The following is a 20,191-nucleotide window of genomic DNA, read 5'->3' as shown; positions in this document are numbered from 1 at the left end:
AAATCTGTGAAAAGTGTGGCTGCATTTGTATTCACCCCCCGGAGTCAATACTTTGTAGAAGCGCCTTTCCCTGCAATTACAGCTGGGAGTCTTTTTGGGGATGTCTCTACCAGCTTTGTACATCTAGAGAGGACATTTCTGCCCATTCTTCTTTGTAAAATATCTAAAGCTCCGTCAGATTGGATGGAGAGCGTCTGTGAGCAGCAATTTTCAAGCCTTGCCACAGATTCTCAATGTGATTTAGGTCTGGACTGTGACTGGGCCATTCTAACACATGAAACCATTCCATTGTAGCTCTGGCTGGATGTTTCAGGTCGTTGTCCTGCTGGAAGGAGAACCTCGGCGACAGTCTCAAGTCTTTTCTTCTAAGATTGCCCTGTATTTGGCTCCATCCATCTTCCCATCAACTCTGACCATCTTCCCTGTCCCTGCTGAAGAAAAGCATCCCCACACCAGGACGCTGCCACCACCATGTTTCACAGTGGGGATGGTGTGTTTAGGGTGATGTGCAGTGTTAGTTTTCCCCAACACATAGCGTTTTGCTTCATGTTTGGTCTCATCTGAGCAGAGCTCCTCCCCCCACATGTTTGCTGTGTCCCCCACATGGCTTCTCCCAACCTGCAAACAGGACTTCTTATGTCTTTCTTCTTCTCACTCTTCCATAAAGGGCAGATTTGTGGAGCGCACGACTAATAGTTGTCCTGTGGACAGATTCTCCCACCTGAGCTGTGGATCTCTGCAGCTCCTCCAGAGTTCCCATGGGCCTCTTGGCTGCTTGTCTGATGAATGCTCTCCTTGCCCGGCCGGTCAGTTTAGGTGGACGGCCATGTCTTGGTAGGGGCCCAGCCGGTCAGTTTAGGTGGACGGCCATGTCTTGGTAGGGGCCCGGCCGCTCAGTTTAGGTGGACGGCCATGTCTTGGTAGGGGCCCGGCCGCTCAGTTTAGGTGGACGGCCATGTCTTGGTAGGGGCCCGGCTGGTCAGTTTAGGTGGATGGTCATGTCTTGGTAGGGTTGCAGTTGTGCCATACTCTTTCCATTTTCCCATGATGGATTGAACAGCGCTCCGTGAGATGGTCAAAGCTTGGGAGATTTTTTTATAACCTAACCCTGCTTTACACTTCTCCACAACTTTATCCCTGACCTGTCTGGTGTGTTCCTTGGCCTTCATGATGCTGTTTGTTCACTAAGATTCTCTAACGAACCTCTGAGGGCTTCACAGAACAGCTGTATTTATACTGACATTAAATGACACACAGGTGGACTCTATTTACTAATTAGGAGACTTCTGAAGGCAATTGGTTCCACAAGATTTTAGTTAGGGGTATCAGAGTAAAGGGGGGGGGGGGGTGGATACAAATGCAGCCACACTTTTCACATATTTAGGACCAGGAGAGTGGTAGGGAACACCAGGTGAAGTGGATGCAGCTCCTCTCGGATAAGGTCATGAGGTCCTAATGCACATATAAAAAAAAAAAGAGGGCGCCTCCATCTAGATGTACAAATATGGGGTATATCGGTGTATAAATCGCTACACTTAGATGAAGGCGCCCTCATGTGTTTGTTTTGAACTGTAAAAGCAATAACTGTACGAAGAATGAGCCAATGATGGGAATCCCCTGCGGAGGATGGGAAGAGTTTCCCAATATCAGAGCATGTGAAAAATCCCGTCTCCGTCCTGACATCCGCTCCGGGGGGATTTTTCCCCCATTATTACACTGTCTGCCTAAAAATAACTTGCGGTGGATTGGAAGGAACGGCGTTTGGATCCGGATGTTCATTCCTCATCCCGCTGGGAAAATCCTTAATTGTCTCCTAATGTGTGTGGCAAATTCTTCACATAGATTCCGCCATATGTGCCGATCACAGCGCCACCCGGTGCCAGATGTCAGATAATGTGGAGGAGATCCAAGAGAGACAAAATGTTACTGTAATCCTCCGAGAGATCGACGATCCTTATCCCGGGGAGTACCGGCATCTCCTGTCACTGCTCTGCAATATATCTTATATCTGGAGGGCAGTGATGTCACTCCTGTATAATATATCTTATATCTGGAGAGCAGTGATGTCACTCTGTATAATATATCTTATATCTGGAGAGCGGTGATGTCACTCCTGTATAATATATCTTATATCTGGAGAGCGGTGATGTCACTCTGTATAATATATCTTATATCTGGAGAGCGGTGATGTCACTCTGTATAATATATCTTATATCTGGAGAGCGGTGATGTCACTCTGTATAATATATCTTATATCTGGAGAGCGGTGATGTCACTCTGTATAATATATCTTATATCTGGAGAGCGGTGATGTCACTCTATATAATATATCTTATATCTGGAGAGTGGTGATGTCACTCTGTATAATATATCTTATATCTGGAGAGTGGTGATGTCACTCTGTATAATATATCTTATATCTGGAGAGCGGTGATGTCACTCTGTATAATATATCTTATATCTGGAGAGTGGTGATGTCACTCCTCTATAATATATCTTATATCTGGAGAGCGGTGATGTCACTCTGTATAATATATCTTATATCTGGAGAGCGGTGATGTCACTCCTGTATAATATATCTTATATCTGGAGAGCGGTGATGTCACTCTGTATAATATATCTTATATCTGGAGAGCGGTGATGTCACTCCTGTATAATATATCTTATATCTGGAGAGCGGTGATGTCACTCCTGTATAATATATCTTATATCTGGAGAGCGGTGATGTCACTCCTGTATAATATAAGGTATTGATCTTGGTGCTGGTTGGTTGTCTGAGGGTCATGTGATCTCTTTCCTCTTTTAGGGGTAAATTCGGACAAGTGTTCCGGTTGGTGGATAAGAAGACGAAGAAGGTTTGGGCAGGAAAGTTCTTCAAGGCGTACTCCGCCAAGGACAAGGAGGGGATCCGGCAGGAGATTGACATCATGAACGACCTGCACCACCCCAAGCTGGTCCAGTGCATAGACGCGTTTGAATCCAAAGCCGACATGGTGATGGTTCTGGAACTGTGAGTACTCACATCGTCAGCCAATCAGATTGTGTCTGCAGGATGACATCACACAGCGCACTGCTCAGGCCTTCCCGTCTGCCGTGTTTATTAGTCTCCATGTGGAAGTAATAAAAAGAAATAATAAAAAGTCTAATTGGCCGCTGCGGTATTTTCTGCGCTTTATAAAGTGAGATCCGGGAGTCGGATGGATGATTTTTGTTTAACATTTCATCTTTTATTGCGGATTACTGCGGCGCTTCGGCCAAAACTGCTTTATTCCTTTAGCTTCGGTCAGGGATGATAACTGTCCAATCATAGAGCTCCCTGGGATCCCTCTGGGGACATTCCCCGCCATTCTTTTTACTGCTTTAACAGATCATTTTGGATCTGCTATGTGGGGGGGGGGGGCATAATGGTCCCGGCCATAGAGGTACACTGGGGTGTGCTAATCACTACGTGCGGTGCCGATACCCCTACTGCCCGGGCTCCCTCCCCCCCGCCCACCCCGCAGGGCTGCTGACCTTCCTCTTCTCCCCCAGGGTGCTCCGGGGGATATTTTAGGATGGAGAGCAAGGGGAAGGGGCTAGTAAATACGTAATTTACCAGCCCCTTCCCTTTCTAAATGAACACAGCCACTCACTGTGTTCCTTCATAACTGAAGCATAGTAAACTGTGTTTCCTATGCTTCAGTTTGTGAATGAACAGCAAGCTGCTCAGCACAGAGCACTTCCCATTCATTCACTGTGCAGTGCAGCTGAGGCTGCAGAGAAAGGCGTGCGTGTTTGAGCTCCGGGGTGCACACACTAAGGCCCCCTTTCACACTTGGGTGACTTGTCCTGCGATTTGGGACTGCAAAGTCACATGACAAGTCGTACTCCATGATTTGCAATGAGTACCGTTCATATCTGTGCGACTTCATGTCGCAACAACTTCAAAGTAGTCCCTGCATTAATTTGGGCCGATTTTAATGCGTTTTGAGGTCCAAAGACATAGGCAATGCTTCAAACCCAGTCAAAAGCGCGGTAAAATTGCGTCGGCAAAATTGCTGTAAAATTGCGTGACTTTTAGGTCGCGCAAGCGTGAAAGGGGCCTAATGAAATAGGCTGGGCACACCTATGGTCCCGACGTTGTGGAGTCACTGCCCCCTAGAGGAATGCATGGGGAATGCACTCCAGGGGAAGGAGCCTGAAGAGCTTGCACTCTTATGGTAGGATTCAGGGATGGGGGTTTGTTACCAAAGTCGCAGAAAGCAGTAAAGACAAAAAAACAATGGTTTTGGTTGGATTATGTCTTTGATCCTAACCTGTCTATTTATACCGATATATCCGAATCAGTGCTGTCAGTTTTTGAATCCTTACAATCCTTCTAAAATAAAAAAAAATAAGTAAAAAAAAAAGCAACTATGTTTGATATATAAAAAAAAAAAAAAAAAATCCTACTTTACAAGGGTGGTGGGAATGTGCTAGGTGACTAAAATAAAATAAAATAAATAAAAAAAAATGCAATAGGCTACGCACACCAATGGTCCCGGCGTTGTGGAGTCACTGCCCCCTAGGGGAATACATGGAGAATGCATTTTTAATCCTTATGCTGCTAGCTTTAGCAAATGGATAGGGTAGTAAATCAGATTTACTTGTTTAAATTTTTTTTTTTTTACATTTCTTCAGTTACTTTCTAGGCAAATTATGTAATAAAATCCGGGAGTTTTCAGGAGGGGAGGGAGAGTTCTCAGCTCAGCCAACGCCTGAGCTAGGGGCAGATGGATTCCAGGGAGTAAATTCTACGTGAATCATCTGCTCTTACTCAAGAATGGCTTCCTGCTAGAAATGCCGGTGGGGGTTTTTCAAATTTATTTCTCAGCAAAACAAAGCATGGAGACATGGATGGATGGATGATACATAAATTGGATGAATGGAGACATGGATGGATGGATGAGACATAAATTGGATGGAGACATGGATGGATGGATGAGACATAAATTGGATTAATGGAGACATGGATGGATGGATGGATGAGACATAGATTGGATGAATGGAGACATGGATGGATGGATGAGACATAGATTGGATGAATGGAGACATGGATGGATGGATGGGGGAGTTTGCTTTGAATAATAAACATGAATAAAAAAGCATTTTTGGTTTCTGGTTCTCAGATGCAGTGCAGTTCCACTTTAAATACCTAAATTGGGAAAATACCCCATTATGGCCACTAGGTGGAGCTGAACATTCTATAGGATAAACGTTATAAGCTAGATAGAGGATTATTCATGACTTTGTTGTTCTCTGTGTATGATGTCATTGCATGACCTCTTTCTCTGGTCAGCTCAGCCCCGGTCAATGATTAGTTAAAAGGCATCCTCTCATCTGCCACTAACAATCCTATATTTTGTGTAATACATGTATCCCCTATGATCATCAGCTCCACCTTGTGGCCACAGTGTGGTATTTTTCAAATTTAGGTATGTAAGGCAAGTACCGCATAATAGCCACTAGATAGAGCTGATGATCATAGGAGATAATACCCCATTATGGCCACTAGATGGAGCTGATGATCACAGGAGATAAATGTATGACACAAAATATAGGATTGTTAGTGGCAGCTGAGAGAATGCCTTTTAACTAATCATTGACCAGAGGAAGAGGTCATGCAATGACATCACACGTAGACAGAACAGTGTCATGAATAAGCCTGTATCTAGCCTAATACATTTATCTCATATAGTTTTCAGCTCCACCTAATGGCTATAATGTGGTACTTTTCTAATTTAGGTATGTAAGGCAAGTACTGGATTATGGCCACTAGATGGGGCTAATGATCATAGGAGATAATACCCCAATATGACCACTAGGTGGAGCTGAAAATGTGAAAAGCTGATTATTCATGACATTGTTCTGTCTATGTGTGATGTCACTTATTGCATGACCTCTTCCTCTGATCAGATCAGCCCCGGTCAATCATTAGTTAAAAGGCATTCTCTCAGCTGCCACTAACAATCCTATATTTTGTGTAATACATGTATCTCCTATGATCATCAGCTCCACCTAGTGGCCACAGTGTGGTATTTTTCTAATTTAGGTATGTAAGGCAAGTACTGCATTATGTCCACTAGGTGGAGCTGATGATCATAGGAGATAATACCCCATTATGGCCACTAGGTGTAGCTGATGATCATAGGAGATAATACCCCATTATGGCCACTAGGTGGAGCTGAAAATCATATAAGATAAACATGATAAGCTAGATAGAGGATTATTCATGACATTGTTCTCTGTGTGTGTGTGATGTCATTGCATGACCTCTTCCTCTGGTCAGTTCAGCCCCGGTCATTGATTAGTTAAAAGGCATTCTCTCAGCTGCCACTAACAATCCTATATTTTGTGTCATATATGTATCTCCTATGATCTTAAGCTCCTCCTAGTGGCCATAATGGGGTATTTTTCTAATTTAGGTATGTAAGGCAAGTACTGCATTATGTCCACTAGGTGGAGCTAAAAATCATATAAGATAGACATGATAAGCTAGATAGAGGATTATTCATGACATTGTTCTCTGTGTGTGTGTGTGATGTCATTGCATGACCTCTTCCTCTGGTCAGCTCAGCCCCGGTCATTGATTAGTTAAAAGGCATTCTCTCAGCTGTCACTAACAATTCTATATTTTGTGTCATACATGTATCTCCTATGATCTTAAGCTCCACCTAGTGGCCATAATGGGGTATTTTTCTAATTTAGGAATGTAAGGCAAGTATTATGGCCACTAGATGGAGCTGATGATCATAGGAGATAAATGTTTGACACAAAATATAGAATTGTTAGTGGCAGCTGTGAGAATGCCCTTTAACTAATCATTGACCGGGGCTGAGGTGACCAGAGGAAGAGGTCTGCAATGACATCACACATAGACAGAACAATGTCATAAATAATCCTTTATCAAGCTTATCACATTTATCTTATATAATTTTCAGCTCCACCTAGTGGCCATAATGGGGTATTTTCCCGATTTAGGTATTTAAGGCAGGTACTTGGGTATTTATGGCCACTAGGTGGAGCTGATGATCACAGAAGGTAAAGGATTATTCATGAAAATGAAGTGATTGAAATCTGCACACTATCTATCAAGTTGATAGTCCTGCTGTCTGTGTCAATGGATGCAGCAGTGTGGCTCAGGAGCGAGCATGCACAAGAGTGCCCACATGGGAAGTGGCTGAGTTTGCCCACTGACATAGAAATGATCAGTCTATAATTTTATTGGTCGGTTTATTTTACCAGTGAGAGGCAGAATACCAACAAAAACATCCAGAAAAACGCATTTCATAAAAGTTATAAATTGATTTGCATTTTAATGAGTGAAATAAGTATTTGATCCCCTATCAATCAGCAAGATTTCGGGCTCCCAGGTGTCTTCTATACAGGTAAGGAGCTGAGATTAGGAGGACTCTCTTAAAGGGAGTGCTCCTAATCTCAGCTTGTTACCTGTGTAGAAGACTCCTGTCCACAGAAGCAATCAATCAGATTCCAATCTCTCCACCATGGCCAAGACCAAAGAGCTGTCCAAGGACATCAGGGAGAAGATTGTAGACCTACACAAGGCTGGAATGGCTACAAGACCATCGCCAAGCAGCTTGGTGAGAGGGTGACAACGATTGGGGCGATTATTCCCAAATGGAAGAAACACAAAATAACTGTCAGTCTCCCTCAGTCTGGGGCTCCATGGAAGATCTCACCTCGTGGAGTTTCAATGATCCTGAGAACGGTGAGGAATCAGCCCAGAACTACACGGGAGAATCTTCTCAATGATCTGAAGGCAGCTGGGACCATAGTCACCAAGAGAACAATTGGTAACACACTACCCCATGGAGGACTGAAATCCTGCAGCACCCGCAAGGTCCCCCTGCTCAGGAAATCACATGGTACAGCCCATCTGAAGTTTGCTAATTAACATCTGAATGATTCAGAGGAGAACTGGGGGAAAGAGTTGTGGTCAGATGAGACCAAAATCGAGCTCTTTGGCATCAACTCAACTCATCGCCTTTGGAGGAGGAGGAATGCTGCCTATGACCCCAATAACACCATCCCCCACCGTCATACATGGAGGTGGAAACATTATGCTTTGGGGGTGTTTTTCTGCTAAGGGGACAACCTTACCGCATCAAAGGGACGATGGACAGGGCCATGTACCATCAAATCTTGGGTGAGAACCTCCTTCCCTCAGCCAGGGCATTGACAATGGGTCATGGATGGGTATTTCAGCATGACAATGAGCCAAAACACACGGCCAAGGCACCAAAGGAGTGGCTCAAGAAGAAGCACATTAAGGTCCTAGAGTGGCCTAGCCAATCTCCAGACTTTAATCCCATAGAAAATATGTGGAGGGAGGTGAAGGTTGGAGTTACCAAATGTCAGCCTCCAAACCTTAATGGCTTGGAGAGGATCTGCAAAGAGGAGTGGGAAAAAATCCCTCCTGAGATGTGTGCAAACCTGGAGGCCAACTACAAGAAACGTCTGACCTCTGTGATTGCCAACAAGGGTTTCTCCACCAACTACTAAGACATGTTCTGTGAAGGGGTCAAATACTTATTTTACTCTTTAAAATGCAAATCAATTTATAACTTTTCTGAAATGCGTTTTTCTGGATATTTTTGTTGTTATTCCGTCTCTCACTGGTAAAATAAACCGACCAATAAAATTATAGACGATCATTTCTTTGTCAGTGGGCAAATGTACAAAATCAGCAGGGGGGTCAAATACTTTTTCCCCCCACTGTAATTTATTTCATCACAATAAATGAAGGAAGACAAAAAGAGTTTGTGAAGTGCTTTGCCGGTTTTTATCTCATTCAGCCATCTACGTTGGGTTCTGATAACTGTCGGTTTCACGTTTCAGGGTGTCCGGCGGCGAGTTGTTCGAGCGAATTATCGATGAGGATTTCGAGCTGACAGAAAGAGAAGTCATTAAATACATGAAGCAGATTTCGGAAGGGGTGGAGTTTATCCACAAGAAGGGGATCGTTCACCTGGACCTGAAACCCGAGAACATCATGTGTGTCAACAAGACCGGAACCAAAATCAAACTCATCGACTTCGGCCTGGCCAGGAGACTAGGTACCCTCTGTGTCCTCCGTGTGCGTCCAGTACAGATTAATCGTTAAAAAATTGCGATCTCGATTCACCCCCCTCCCCCTCACAATCTTAAATCAGCATGTCCTAGATTCTTACAGAGACGTTCTCTGCTCACTCACAGCTAAGAAAAAAAAAAAACAGATCCCTGCAAATGTTTCTCAACAAAGGCTGGGAGATAACTATAAACACAATGTATTACAATGTATCATTTCCTTCTTTTACATCAAAGGAATGAACTTCTATCTGTAAGTGAGGGCAGTTTAACCTCTTAAAGACTAAACCTTTTTCTGACACTTGTTACTTACAAGTTAAAATCCGTATTTTTTGCTAGAAAATTACTTAGAACCCCCAAACTATATACAGTGGGTATGGAAAGTATTCAGACCCCCTTAAATTTTTCACTCTTTGTTATATTGCAGCCATTTGCTAAAATCATTTAAGTTCATTCTTCTTCCTCATGAATGTACACATAGCACCCCATACTGACAGAAAAACACAGAATTGTTGACATTGTTGCAGATTTATTAAAAAAGAAAAACTGAAATATCACATGGTCCTAAGTATTCAGACCCTTTGCTCAGTATTTAGTAGAAGCCCCCTTTTGATCTAATACAGCCAGGAGTCTTTTTGGGAAAGATGCAACAAGTCTTTCACACCTGGATTTGGGGATCCTCTGCCATTCCTCCTTGCAGATCCTCTCCAGTTCTGTCAGGTTGGATGGTAAACGTTGGTGGACAGCCATTTTTAGGTCTCTCCAGAGATGCTCAATTGGGTTTAAGTCAGGGCTCTGGCTGGGCCATTCAAGAACAGTCACGGAGTTGTTGTGAAGCCACTCCTTCGTTATTTTAGCTGTGTGCTTAGGGTCATTGTCTTGTTGGAAGGTAAACCTTCGGCCCAGTCTGAGGTCCAGAGCACTCTGGAGAAGGTTTTTGTCCAGGATATCCCTGTACTTGGCCGCATTCATCTTTCCCTCGATTGCAACCAGTCGTCCTGTCCCTGCAGCTGAAAAACACCCCCACAGCATGATGCTGCCACCACCATGCTTCACTGTTGGGACTGTATTGGACAGGTGATGAGCAGTGCCTGGTTTTCTCCACACATACCGCTTAGAATTAAGGCCAAAAAGTTCTATTTTGGTCTCATCAGACCAGAGAATCTTATTTCTCACCATCTTGGAGTCCATCAGGTGTTTTTTAGCAAACTCCATGCGGGCTTTCATGTGTCTTACACTGAGGAGAGGCTTCCGTCGGGCCACTCTGCCATAAAGCCCCGACTGGTGGAGGGCTGCAGTGATGGTTGACTTTCTACAACTTTCTCCCATCTCCTGACTGCGTCTCTGGAGCTCAGCCACAGTGATCTTTGGGTTCTTCTTTACCTCTCTCACCAAGGCTCTTCTCCCCCGATAGCTCAGTTTGGCCGGACGGCCAGCTCTAGGAAGGGTTCTGGTCGTCCCAAACGTCTTCCATTTGAGGATTATGGAGGCCACTGTGCTCTTAGGAACCTTAAGTGCAGCAGAAATCTTTTTGTAACCTTGGCCAGATCTGTGCCTTGCCACAATTCTGTCTCTGAGCTCTTCAGGCAGTTCCTTTGACCTCATGATTCTCATTTGCTCTGACATGCATTGTGATCTGGAAGGTCTTATATAGACAGGTGTGTGGCTTTCCTAATCAAGTCCAATCAGTATAATCAAACACAGCTGGACTCAAATGAAGGTGTAGAACCATCTCAAGGATGATCAGAAGAAATGGAAAGCACCTGAGTTAAATATATGAGTGTCACAACAAAGGGTCTGAATACTTAGGACCATGTGATATTTCAGTTTTTCTTTTTTAATAAATCTGCAACAATGTCAACAATTCTGTGTTTTTCTGTCAGTATGGGGTGCTATGTGTACATTCATGAGGAAGAAGAATGAACTTAAATGATTTTAGCAAATGGCTGCAATATAACAAAGAGTGAAAAATTTAAGGGGGTCTGAATACTTTCCGTACCCACTGTATATATATATTTTTTAGCAGAGACCCCAGAGAATAAAATGGCGATTTTTGCAATCTTTTATGTCACACTGTATTTGCGCAGAAGTCTTTCAAATGCAGTTTTTGGGGAAAAAATACACTTTATCCACTTTTGAACCGTAAGGATTTGCCCCCTTAAAGTGGTAGTATACTCCGCCATTAAACTTCTACCTACAGGTAAGCCTATAATATGGCCTATAATAAGACTTACCTGTAGGTAAAATGAATATCTCCTAAACCTGCACTGTTTAGGAGATAATCGCCCTGCATGCAGCTGCTGACACCAGCGGCGCATGCGCTCTGAAGGTCCGGCAGACCTTCAGAGCTCTTTGCCGGCTCCTTGCGCATGTGCGGGAGTGATGTCACCGCGGCTCCGGCCATTTACAGCGCCGGAGCCGCCAAACCCGGAAGAGACGCTGAGGGAACATGATGGCTCCCTCAGCGGTGTCCGGGCGACCGTCTCAGGGCTTCGTTTTAAGGTATTTCATAATGAGATAGTATGCAATGCTCATTATGCCTTTGTCCTGCAGGTTTTTTTTTTTTGAGGATGAATGGAATGACCCGGCCATATTTTTGCGATTCGGCACTGCGTTATTATAATGGAAAATTGCGCAGTCGTGCGACGCTGTACCTAAATAAAATTGATGTCCTTGTTTTCCCACAAACAGAGCTTTCTTTTGGTGGTATTTGATCACCTGTGCGATTTTTATTTTTTGCGCTATGAACAAAAAAAGAGCGACAATTCTGAAAAGAACCCCCCCCCCCCCCCAAAAAAAAAAAAACAATATTTTTCACATTCTGCTATATAGCATTCTCAATAAAAAAAAAATGTAAAAATCTGATTTTGTCGTCATTTCAGGCCAATTTGTTTTCTGCTACATATTTTTGGTAAAAAAAAAAAAAAATCGCAATAAGCGTATTTTGATTTGCTTTGCACAAAAATGATCACGTCTACAAACTAGGGGAAAGATTTATGTCTCATTTATTTATTTATTTACTTACTAGTATTGGCGACAATCTGTGATTTTTAGCGGGACTGTGACATTGCGGCGGACCCCTGACTGACATTTTTGACACTTTTGGGGGGACCAGTGACATTACTACAGTAATCAGTGCTAAAAATATGCACTGTCACTGTACTAATGACACTGGCAGGGAAGGGGTTAACACAGTGGTGATCAAAAGGTTAAGTGTGAGCCTAGGGGGTGTTTACTAACTGTATGGGGGAGGGGCTTGTGAAATGACCATAGAGACATGTGATCCTATATAGAAGGATCACAGGCGCTCTGTGATCATTCCAGAGAGAACGGTCAACTGTGTTTACAACATCCGACCGTCCTTCTCTCTCAGTGGGAAACGATCGTGGGTGACCGGCAACAAACAGGGCCGCCGGTCCCATGCATCGGCATCCCCGCTGCCTAGTGGGGGCAGGCCCCCCAGCGCGACGCGTGTGACCGACGTAGGGCTACGTCATTTCACGCAGCCGAGCCACCCCACCGCAGTAAGACTGCGGCGGGTGGTCGGCAAGTGGTTAAAGAATAAGCCTATTTCTGGCACTTGTTGCTTACTTTTTTTTTAGCAGAGACCCTAGAGAATAAAATGTCGATCGTTGCAATATTTTATGTCACACTGTATTTGCGCAGAAGTCTTTTAAACGCAGTTTTTTTGGGGAAAAAATACACTTTAATGAATTTAAAAAAACGAAACAGTAAAGTTAGCCCAATTTTTTTGTATAATGTAAAAGATGATGCTACACCGAGAATCGTGATCTTTATTCTAGGCCATAAAAATGCGATTTTATCCGGAATCGTGCAGCTCTAGTACAGATGCCCCATTCATTTCGTTACAAATCCAATTTCGGATGAATTTTTCACTATTCAGAGAGAAAGTTTGGACCCTGCTTTAGCAGACGTGCGGCGGCGACAATAATTTTTACTGGCACCCATGGGCATCGGCAGAACTTTTTTCAGAATGGGGGGGGGGGGCATCATTTTAAGGTCACCCATGCTCCGCCCCTTTTTGACAATGTTAGTCACCGCGCGAGCCGCAACTCACGAGTATTTATTTTTAAAGGGGGAAACAGCAAAATTCGATGCATACCCTTCGATGCATACCCCTGTTCCCTTAAAGCATGTTATACAGCACAGCACTTTGCTGTGTAATTTGGCCCCTTCTATCACCTAAAATACCTGGCTGATCCTGCCTTGCTATGTCCTCCCCTCTGTAAACTGACCACGGTATATCATGGCTGCTGAGCCCTGACACTGTGGTCAGTTTACGTGCCTCCGTCACCTGCAGCCCTCCCATCCTCCTCTGTCCTCTCCCCCCCCCCATCTGTCTGCTCCTGTGTCAGTGTCCCCTCCCCTCCCCTCCTGCTGCTGTAATTTAATTTAAAGATTTATATCCTGTCTACAGTCTGTTTAATAATCTTGTGTGCCCGTGTGTCTGTGTTTTATAAAAATAAGCAATTTTTTACCAGTTTTAAGAGCGCCGAGCGCTGCTCACGTGACCCCCCCGCCTCTCTTCTCCTCTCCCCCTCTCCTCCTCCTCCCCTCCCGACTGACGTCGGCGGGGAATCCTCGGCCCCGCCCAAATGACGTCAGCAGGGAATCCTCGGCCCCTCCCACTGCAGGCAACTGTCAGATGGGGAGAGGAGTGAGTCGGCAGGTCACGTGAGCGGCGATCGGCGCTCTGAAAACTGGTAAAGAACGGCTTATTTTTTGTGGAAGCCCATGCTTGCACCCCCCACACATCTGCTAACGCATGCATTTTTGCGCGGTATGGCAGCACCATGCAGTTCTGTGCAGCGCCATTTTGGAAAAGGGTCAGGGATTTGTGTAGGGCAGCCCATTGAAATGAATGTCCTGAGTGTGGCGTGCGGGAAGACAGGGGCGTGCCATTGCACCTGTATGGGGGGAACCTAGAATTAGATGACCCCCAATCAGAGATTTCCATGATCTGTTCCTCTCTAACCCCCCCAATAAATAAACATGAAATGGTGAAGAGTGTGGAGGACGGAGCGTTCCTCGTACATCGTCTGTCCTCCGGATTTCACAGATTTTATAGACATCCCATAAACTGTGGATCATCTAATCAGAAGATCAATCTTCAGATCCGCTCCTGACCCCCCTCCCCCGCACGGCTCATTAGGGCTCTTATTACGGTCGGACATTCTTCTCCCAGTCATGGGATTTGATTTCTGCCCTTTTTTGGTCTGTTTAATGTCTCCTGTAATCTTCATCCAGATAAACGGCCCAGGAGATTCTTCTGTTAACTCTTCGCAACTTTCTTCTTTCTGCAAACTTGTCTTAGAGCTCCGCGGAGCCGACTCCAATTGTGTCACTGTGACCCCCCCCTCAGTGTCAGGGTTCTGGGACCCCAAATTGTTGGTGTGTCATTGTTCTGGAACCCCAAGTGTCAGTGTGTCATTGTTCTGGAACCCCCAAGTGTCAGTGTGTCATTGTTCTAGGAGCTCCAAGTGTCAGTGTGTTATTGTTCTGGGACCCCCAAGAGTCAGTGTGTCATTGTTCTAGAACCCCTAAGTGTCAGTGTGTCATTGTTCTGGAACCCCAAGTGTCAGTGTGTCATTGTTCTGGAACCCCCAAGTGTCAGTGTGTAATTGTTCTAGGAGCCCCAAGTATCAGTGTGTCATTGTTCTGGAACCCCCAAGTGTCAGTGTGTCATTGTTCTGGAACCTCCAAGTGTCAGCGTGTCATTGTTCTGGGACCCCCAAGTGTCAGTGTGTCATTGTTCTGGGACCCCCAAGTGTCAGTGTGTCATTGTTCTAGAACCCTCAAGTGTCAGTGTGTCATTTTTCTGGGACCCCAAGTGTCACTGTGTTATTGTTCTGGGACCCCCAAGTGTCAGTGTGTCATTGTTCTGGACCCCAAAGTATCAGTGTGTCATTGTTCTGGACCCCAAAGTGTCAGTGTGTCATTGTTCTGGACCCCAAAGTGTCAGTGTGTCATTGTTCTGGGACCCCCAAGTGTCAGTGTGTCATTGTTCTGGAACCCAAAGTGTCAGTGTGTCATTGTTCTGGGACCCCCAAGTGTCAGTGTGTCATTGTTCTGGAACCCCCAAGTATCAGTGTGTCATTGTTCTGGATCCCCAAGTGTCAGTGTGTCATTGTTCTGGACCCCAAAGTGTCAGTGTGTCATTGTTCTGGATCCCCAAGTGTCAGTGTGTCATTGTTCTGGACCCCCAAGTGTCAGTGTGTCATTGTTCTGGACCCCCAAGTGTCAGTGTGTCATTGTTCTGGACCCCAAAGTGTCAGTGTGTCATTGTTCTGGGACCCCCAAGTGTCAGTGTGTCATTGTTCTGGAACCCCCAAGTATCAGTGTGTCATTGTTCTGGATCCCCAAGTGTCAGTGTGTCATTGTTCTGGACCCCAAAGTGTCAGTGTGTCATTGTTCTGGATCCCCAAGTGTCAGTGTGTCATTGTTCTGGATCCCCAAGTGTCAGTGTGTCATTGTACTAGAACCCCCAAGTATCAGTGTGTCCTTGTTCTGGATCCCCAAGTATCAGTGTGTAATTGTTCTGGAACCCCAAGTATCAGTGTGTCATTGTTCTAGAACCCCTAAGTGTCAGTGTGTAATTGTTCTAGGAGCCCCAAGTATCAGGGTGTCATTGTTCTGGAACCCCCAAGTGTCAGTGTGTCATTGTTCTGGAACCTCCAAGTGTCAGCGTGTCATTGTTCTGGGACCCCCAAGTGTCAGCGTGTCATTGTTCTGGGACCCCCAAGTATCAGTGTGTTATTGTTCTGGGACCCCCAAGTATCAGTGTGTCATTGTTCTAGAACCCCCAAGTGTCAGTGTGTCATTTTTCTGGGACCCCAAGTGTCACTGTGTTATTGTTCTGGGACCCCCAAGTGTCAGTGTGTCATTGTTCTGGACCCCAAAGTGTCAGTGTGTCATTGTTCTGGACCCCAAAGTGTCAGTGTGTCATTGTTCTGGACCCCCAAGTGTCAGTGTGTCATTGTTCTGGACCCCAAAGTGTCAGTGTGTCATTGTTCTGGGACCCCCAAGTGTCAGTGTGTCATTGTTCTGGAACCCCCAAGTATCAGTGTGTCATTGTTCTGGATCCCCAAGTGTCAGTGTGTCATTGTTCTGGACCCCAAAGTGTCAGTGTGTCATTGTTCTGGATCCCCAAGTGTCAGTGTGTCATTGTTCTGGATCCCCAAGTGTCAGTGTGTCATTGTACTAGAACCCCCAAGTATCAGTGTGTCCTTGTTCTGGATCCCCAAGTATCAGTGTGTAATTGTTCTGGAACCCCAAGTATCAGTGTGTCCTTGTTCTGGATCCCCAAGTATCAGTGTGTCATTGTTCTGGAACCCCCAAGTGTCATTGTTCTGGACCCCCCAAGTGTCAGTGTGACATTGTGCCTCTTATCACCACCCACCCCATCCCCGGTGTCAATGTGTAATTTGGCGTCAATGGGGGGTCTGTGCGGGTTGTGTAGGATCCTGTGGGCGGAAATGTTTGGGGTGTCAGTCGGTCTCATATTCTCGCCATGTTGATGTTTTAGCTGCCGGTGTTCAGCTGAATACATTTTTCTGATCTCCTGGAATTGGGGGGGGGGGGGGGGGGTTGGTACTGATTGCCTGTATCAGACGTATTATTGGGGTACACTTTGCAGATCTCACATTAACTCCGTCTCTTTCTGTTTGCAGAGAGCACACCAAACCTCAAAGTCCTGTTTGGAACCCCAGAATTTGTGGCCCCAGAGGTGATCAACTATGAGCCCATCGGCTACGCCACGGACATGTGGAGCATCGGGGTCATCTGCTACATCCTGTAAGTTCTGTGTGGAAGGGGTTAATGCTAAAATTTGCTGTGCTCCCATAATCTCCTCAGATGCCCCCCCCCTCCCCCCATCAATGGGATGTTGGCTGACCCAGGCACGTCTTCAGAGCCGGGTGCCCACCCTGCTGTCTGTCTCCGGCCTGGCCAAGTCCTGCAGCTCTTTGATCCATTTACTTTTGCATTCCGAGCAAGAAATTGTTTCCAGTATCTGTCGGGACTCATCTGCTCATTCCTCAAAATGGGTGTTAGGTGGTGGAGGCACGTGGTGGAGGCACGTGATGGAGGCGCATGGTTCATTTGGCGTGGTGAAGGCGGCACAGTTCATTCGGCTCGGTGGAGGCGACGTGGTGAAGGTGGCATGGTGGAGGCGCGTGGTTCATTTGGCGTGGTGGAGGCGGCGTGGTGAAGGTGGCATGGTGGGGGCGGCGCGGTGAAAGTGGCATGGTGGAGGCGGCGCGGTGAAGGTGGCATGGTGGAGGTGGCGCAGTGAAGGTGGCATGGTGGAGGCGGCGCAGTGGAGGCGAAGTGGTGGAGGCGGCGTGGTGGAGGCAGCCTGGTGAAGGTGGCATGGTGGATGTGGCATGGTGGAGGCGGCGTGGTGAAGGTGGCATGGTGGAGGCGGCACGTTGGAGGCAGCCTGGTGTAGGTGGCATGGTGAATGTGGCGTGGTGGATGTGGCGTGGTGGAGGCGGCGCGGTGGAGGCAGCCTGGTGAAGGTGGCATGGTGGATGTGGCGTGGTGGATGTGGCGTGGTGGAGGCGGCGTGGTGAAGGTGGCATGGTGGAGGCAGCCTGGTGTAGGTGGCATGGTGGATGTGGCGTGGTGGATGTGGCGCGGTGGAGGCGACGTAATTTCTGCCGCTGCTGATGTGCCGCCTGTTCCTGTAAACAGCTGAGGGAACAAGATCCACGCCGGCAGCAGAATCACCCAAGAAATACATTGTATCCATACAGATTGTTTCAAAAGTAATATTTGATATTTTTTAGATCGTCAGCTTTAATTATAGAGGAACAACCCGGAATCTGAGCACCACAAACCAAAAAAGTTATTTAATAATCATGTGCAGTTCATTTCGTTCCGAATCGAACTTTGGAGGAATTTTTCATTATTCGGGAATTCGGATGTAATCGAAATTCCAAATTACAATAGTAACAAATTTTGAAACGAATCTGAAATAAGGAATCAAAAATTTCAGACGAAATTCAGATAGTTTTCTAATTGAATTTGAATCGCTTTTGAATCGATTTCCAATCGAATTTGAATACTTTTCGAATCAAATTTGAATACTTTTCGAATCGAACTCTAATTTCAGAAGAGGATAGAAAATAAAGGTTATATAATAGAATAGAATAGAAAATAAAAGAATAGAATATAATAGAGAACAACAGAACAGAAAACAACATTAAGGAATAGAAAAAAAAATAATAGAAAATAAAGGAATAAAATAATGGAATAGAATAGAAAATAAAAGCATAAAATAGAAAATAATAGAGTAAAACAGAACAAACTAGAATAGAAAATAAAAAAAACAGAATAAAATAGAATAAAAAATAAAGGAATAGAATAGAAAATAAAATAATAGAATAAAATATAAAATAAAAGAATATAATATAATAGAGAAAAACAGAAGAGAATGAAAAAAATTGAATAGAAAATAAGGAAATAGAATAAAAAATAATGGAATAGAATAGAAAATAAAAGAATATAATACAAAATAATAGAGTAAAACAGAACAAAATAGAATAGAAAATAAAAGAACAGAGTAAAATAGAAGAATAAAAAATAAAGGAATAGAATATAAAAAAAATAATAGAATAAAATAAAAAATAAAAGAATATAATAGAGAAAAACAGAAGAGAATGAAAAAATGTAATAGAAAATAAGGGAATAGAATAAAAAATAATGGAATAGAATAAAAAAAAGAATATGATACAAAATAATAGAGTAAAACAGAACAATATAGAATAGAAAATAAAAGAATAGAATATAATAGAGGAATACAGAACAGAATACAACATTAAGGAATAGAAAAAAATGTAATAGAAAAAAAAAAGGAATAGAATAAAAAATAATGAAATAGAATAGAAAATAAAAGAATAAAGTAGAAAATAATAGAGTAAAACAGAACAAACTAGAATATAAAATAAAAGAACAGAATAAAATAGAAGAATAAAAAAATAAAGAAATAGAATAGAAAATAAAATAATAGAATAGAATAAAATATAAAATAAAAGAATATAATATAATAGAGAAAAACAGAAGAAAATGAAAAGAATTTTATAGAAAATAAGGGAATAGAATAAAAAATAAAGGAATAGAATATAAAATAAAAGAATATAATACAAAATAATAGAGTAAAACAGAATAAAATAGAATAGAAAATAAAAGAACAGAATAAAATAGAATAAAAAATAAAGGAATATAATATAAAATAGAAGAGTATAATATAAAAAAAAAAAATAATAGAGTAAAATAGGTCAAAATAGAATTGAAAATAAAAGAACAGCATAAAAGATAATGGAATAGAATAGAAAATAAAAGAATATAATACAAAATAATGGAGTTAAACAGGTCAAAATAGAATAGCAAATAAAGGAACAGAATACAATAGAATAGAAAATAAAGGAATAGAATAAACAAAGAATAGAATGGAAAGAATATAACCATCTTTTGAAATTCTAATTTCAAATAGAATAAATTGAAATTCAAAAAGAAAAGAAAAGAATAGATTTAAATAGAATAAAAAATAAAAGAACAGAATAGAAAAAAATAAAAGAATATAACAATCTTCCAGAATTCGAATTTCAAATAAAATAAATTAAAAAAGAATAGAAAATAATAGAATTGAAAATGAAATAACAGAAAAGAAAAGAATAAAAAAAAACAATAGAATAGAATAAAATAGAATATGACCTTCTTCCCAAATATGAATTTTGAATAGAATAGAGAAGAAGAGAAGAGAATTTTTAAACAAGGCAGACCGCTGTTCTGCCTCAGACGGGAACGATTGGCGGGTCTGCTGGACCTGCTGATTGGCTCCCGCTGTGTCCAATCAGGAGGTGATGACATACAGGTATGTGATTTCGCCCGTGGAGCCTCCGTTTTGCTGTATATATATATATACAGTACATGGGGTGGTCGGTAAGCGGTTAATTACCCGACCGCCCCAATAATCCGAACTCATGATGAATATTCGCTGTCCCTTCCCCATTATTAACCAATGAAATGCCAGCTTACAAGAGATGTAGTAGTACAAGTTTTA

General features: G+C 43.4%; 1 protein-coding gene across 3 annotated transcripts in view; it reads left to right on the top strand.

Annotated features, from left to right (window-relative positions):
• The window catches only part of MYLK (myosin light chain kinase), a 358,890-nt gene that overhangs the window by 319,256 nt on the left and 19,443 nt on the right, over positions 1-20,191 (top strand). For all 3 annotated transcript variants that reach the window (XM_082262181.1, XM_082262182.1, XM_082262183.1), the window contains 3 exons: positions 2,807-3,010; positions 8,878-9,095; positions 16,797-16,920. In XM_082262181.1, the coding sequence (XP_082118307.1) occupies positions 2,807-3,010; positions 8,878-9,095; positions 16,797-16,920 (546 nt within the window). The remainder of the gene's footprint in view (positions 1-2,806; positions 3,011-8,877; positions 9,096-16,796; positions 16,921-20,191) is intronic.

The sequence above is a fragment of the Pelophylax lessonae genome (assembly GCF_965119305.1).
Source record: "Pelophylax lessonae genome assembly, chromosome: 6".
NCBI lineage: Eukaryota > Metazoa > Chordata > Amphibia > Anura > Ranidae > Pelophylax > Pelophylax lessonae.
The sequence above is the reverse complement of the archived record's forward strand: the minus strand, read 5'-3'. Positions and strand labels throughout refer to the sequence as shown.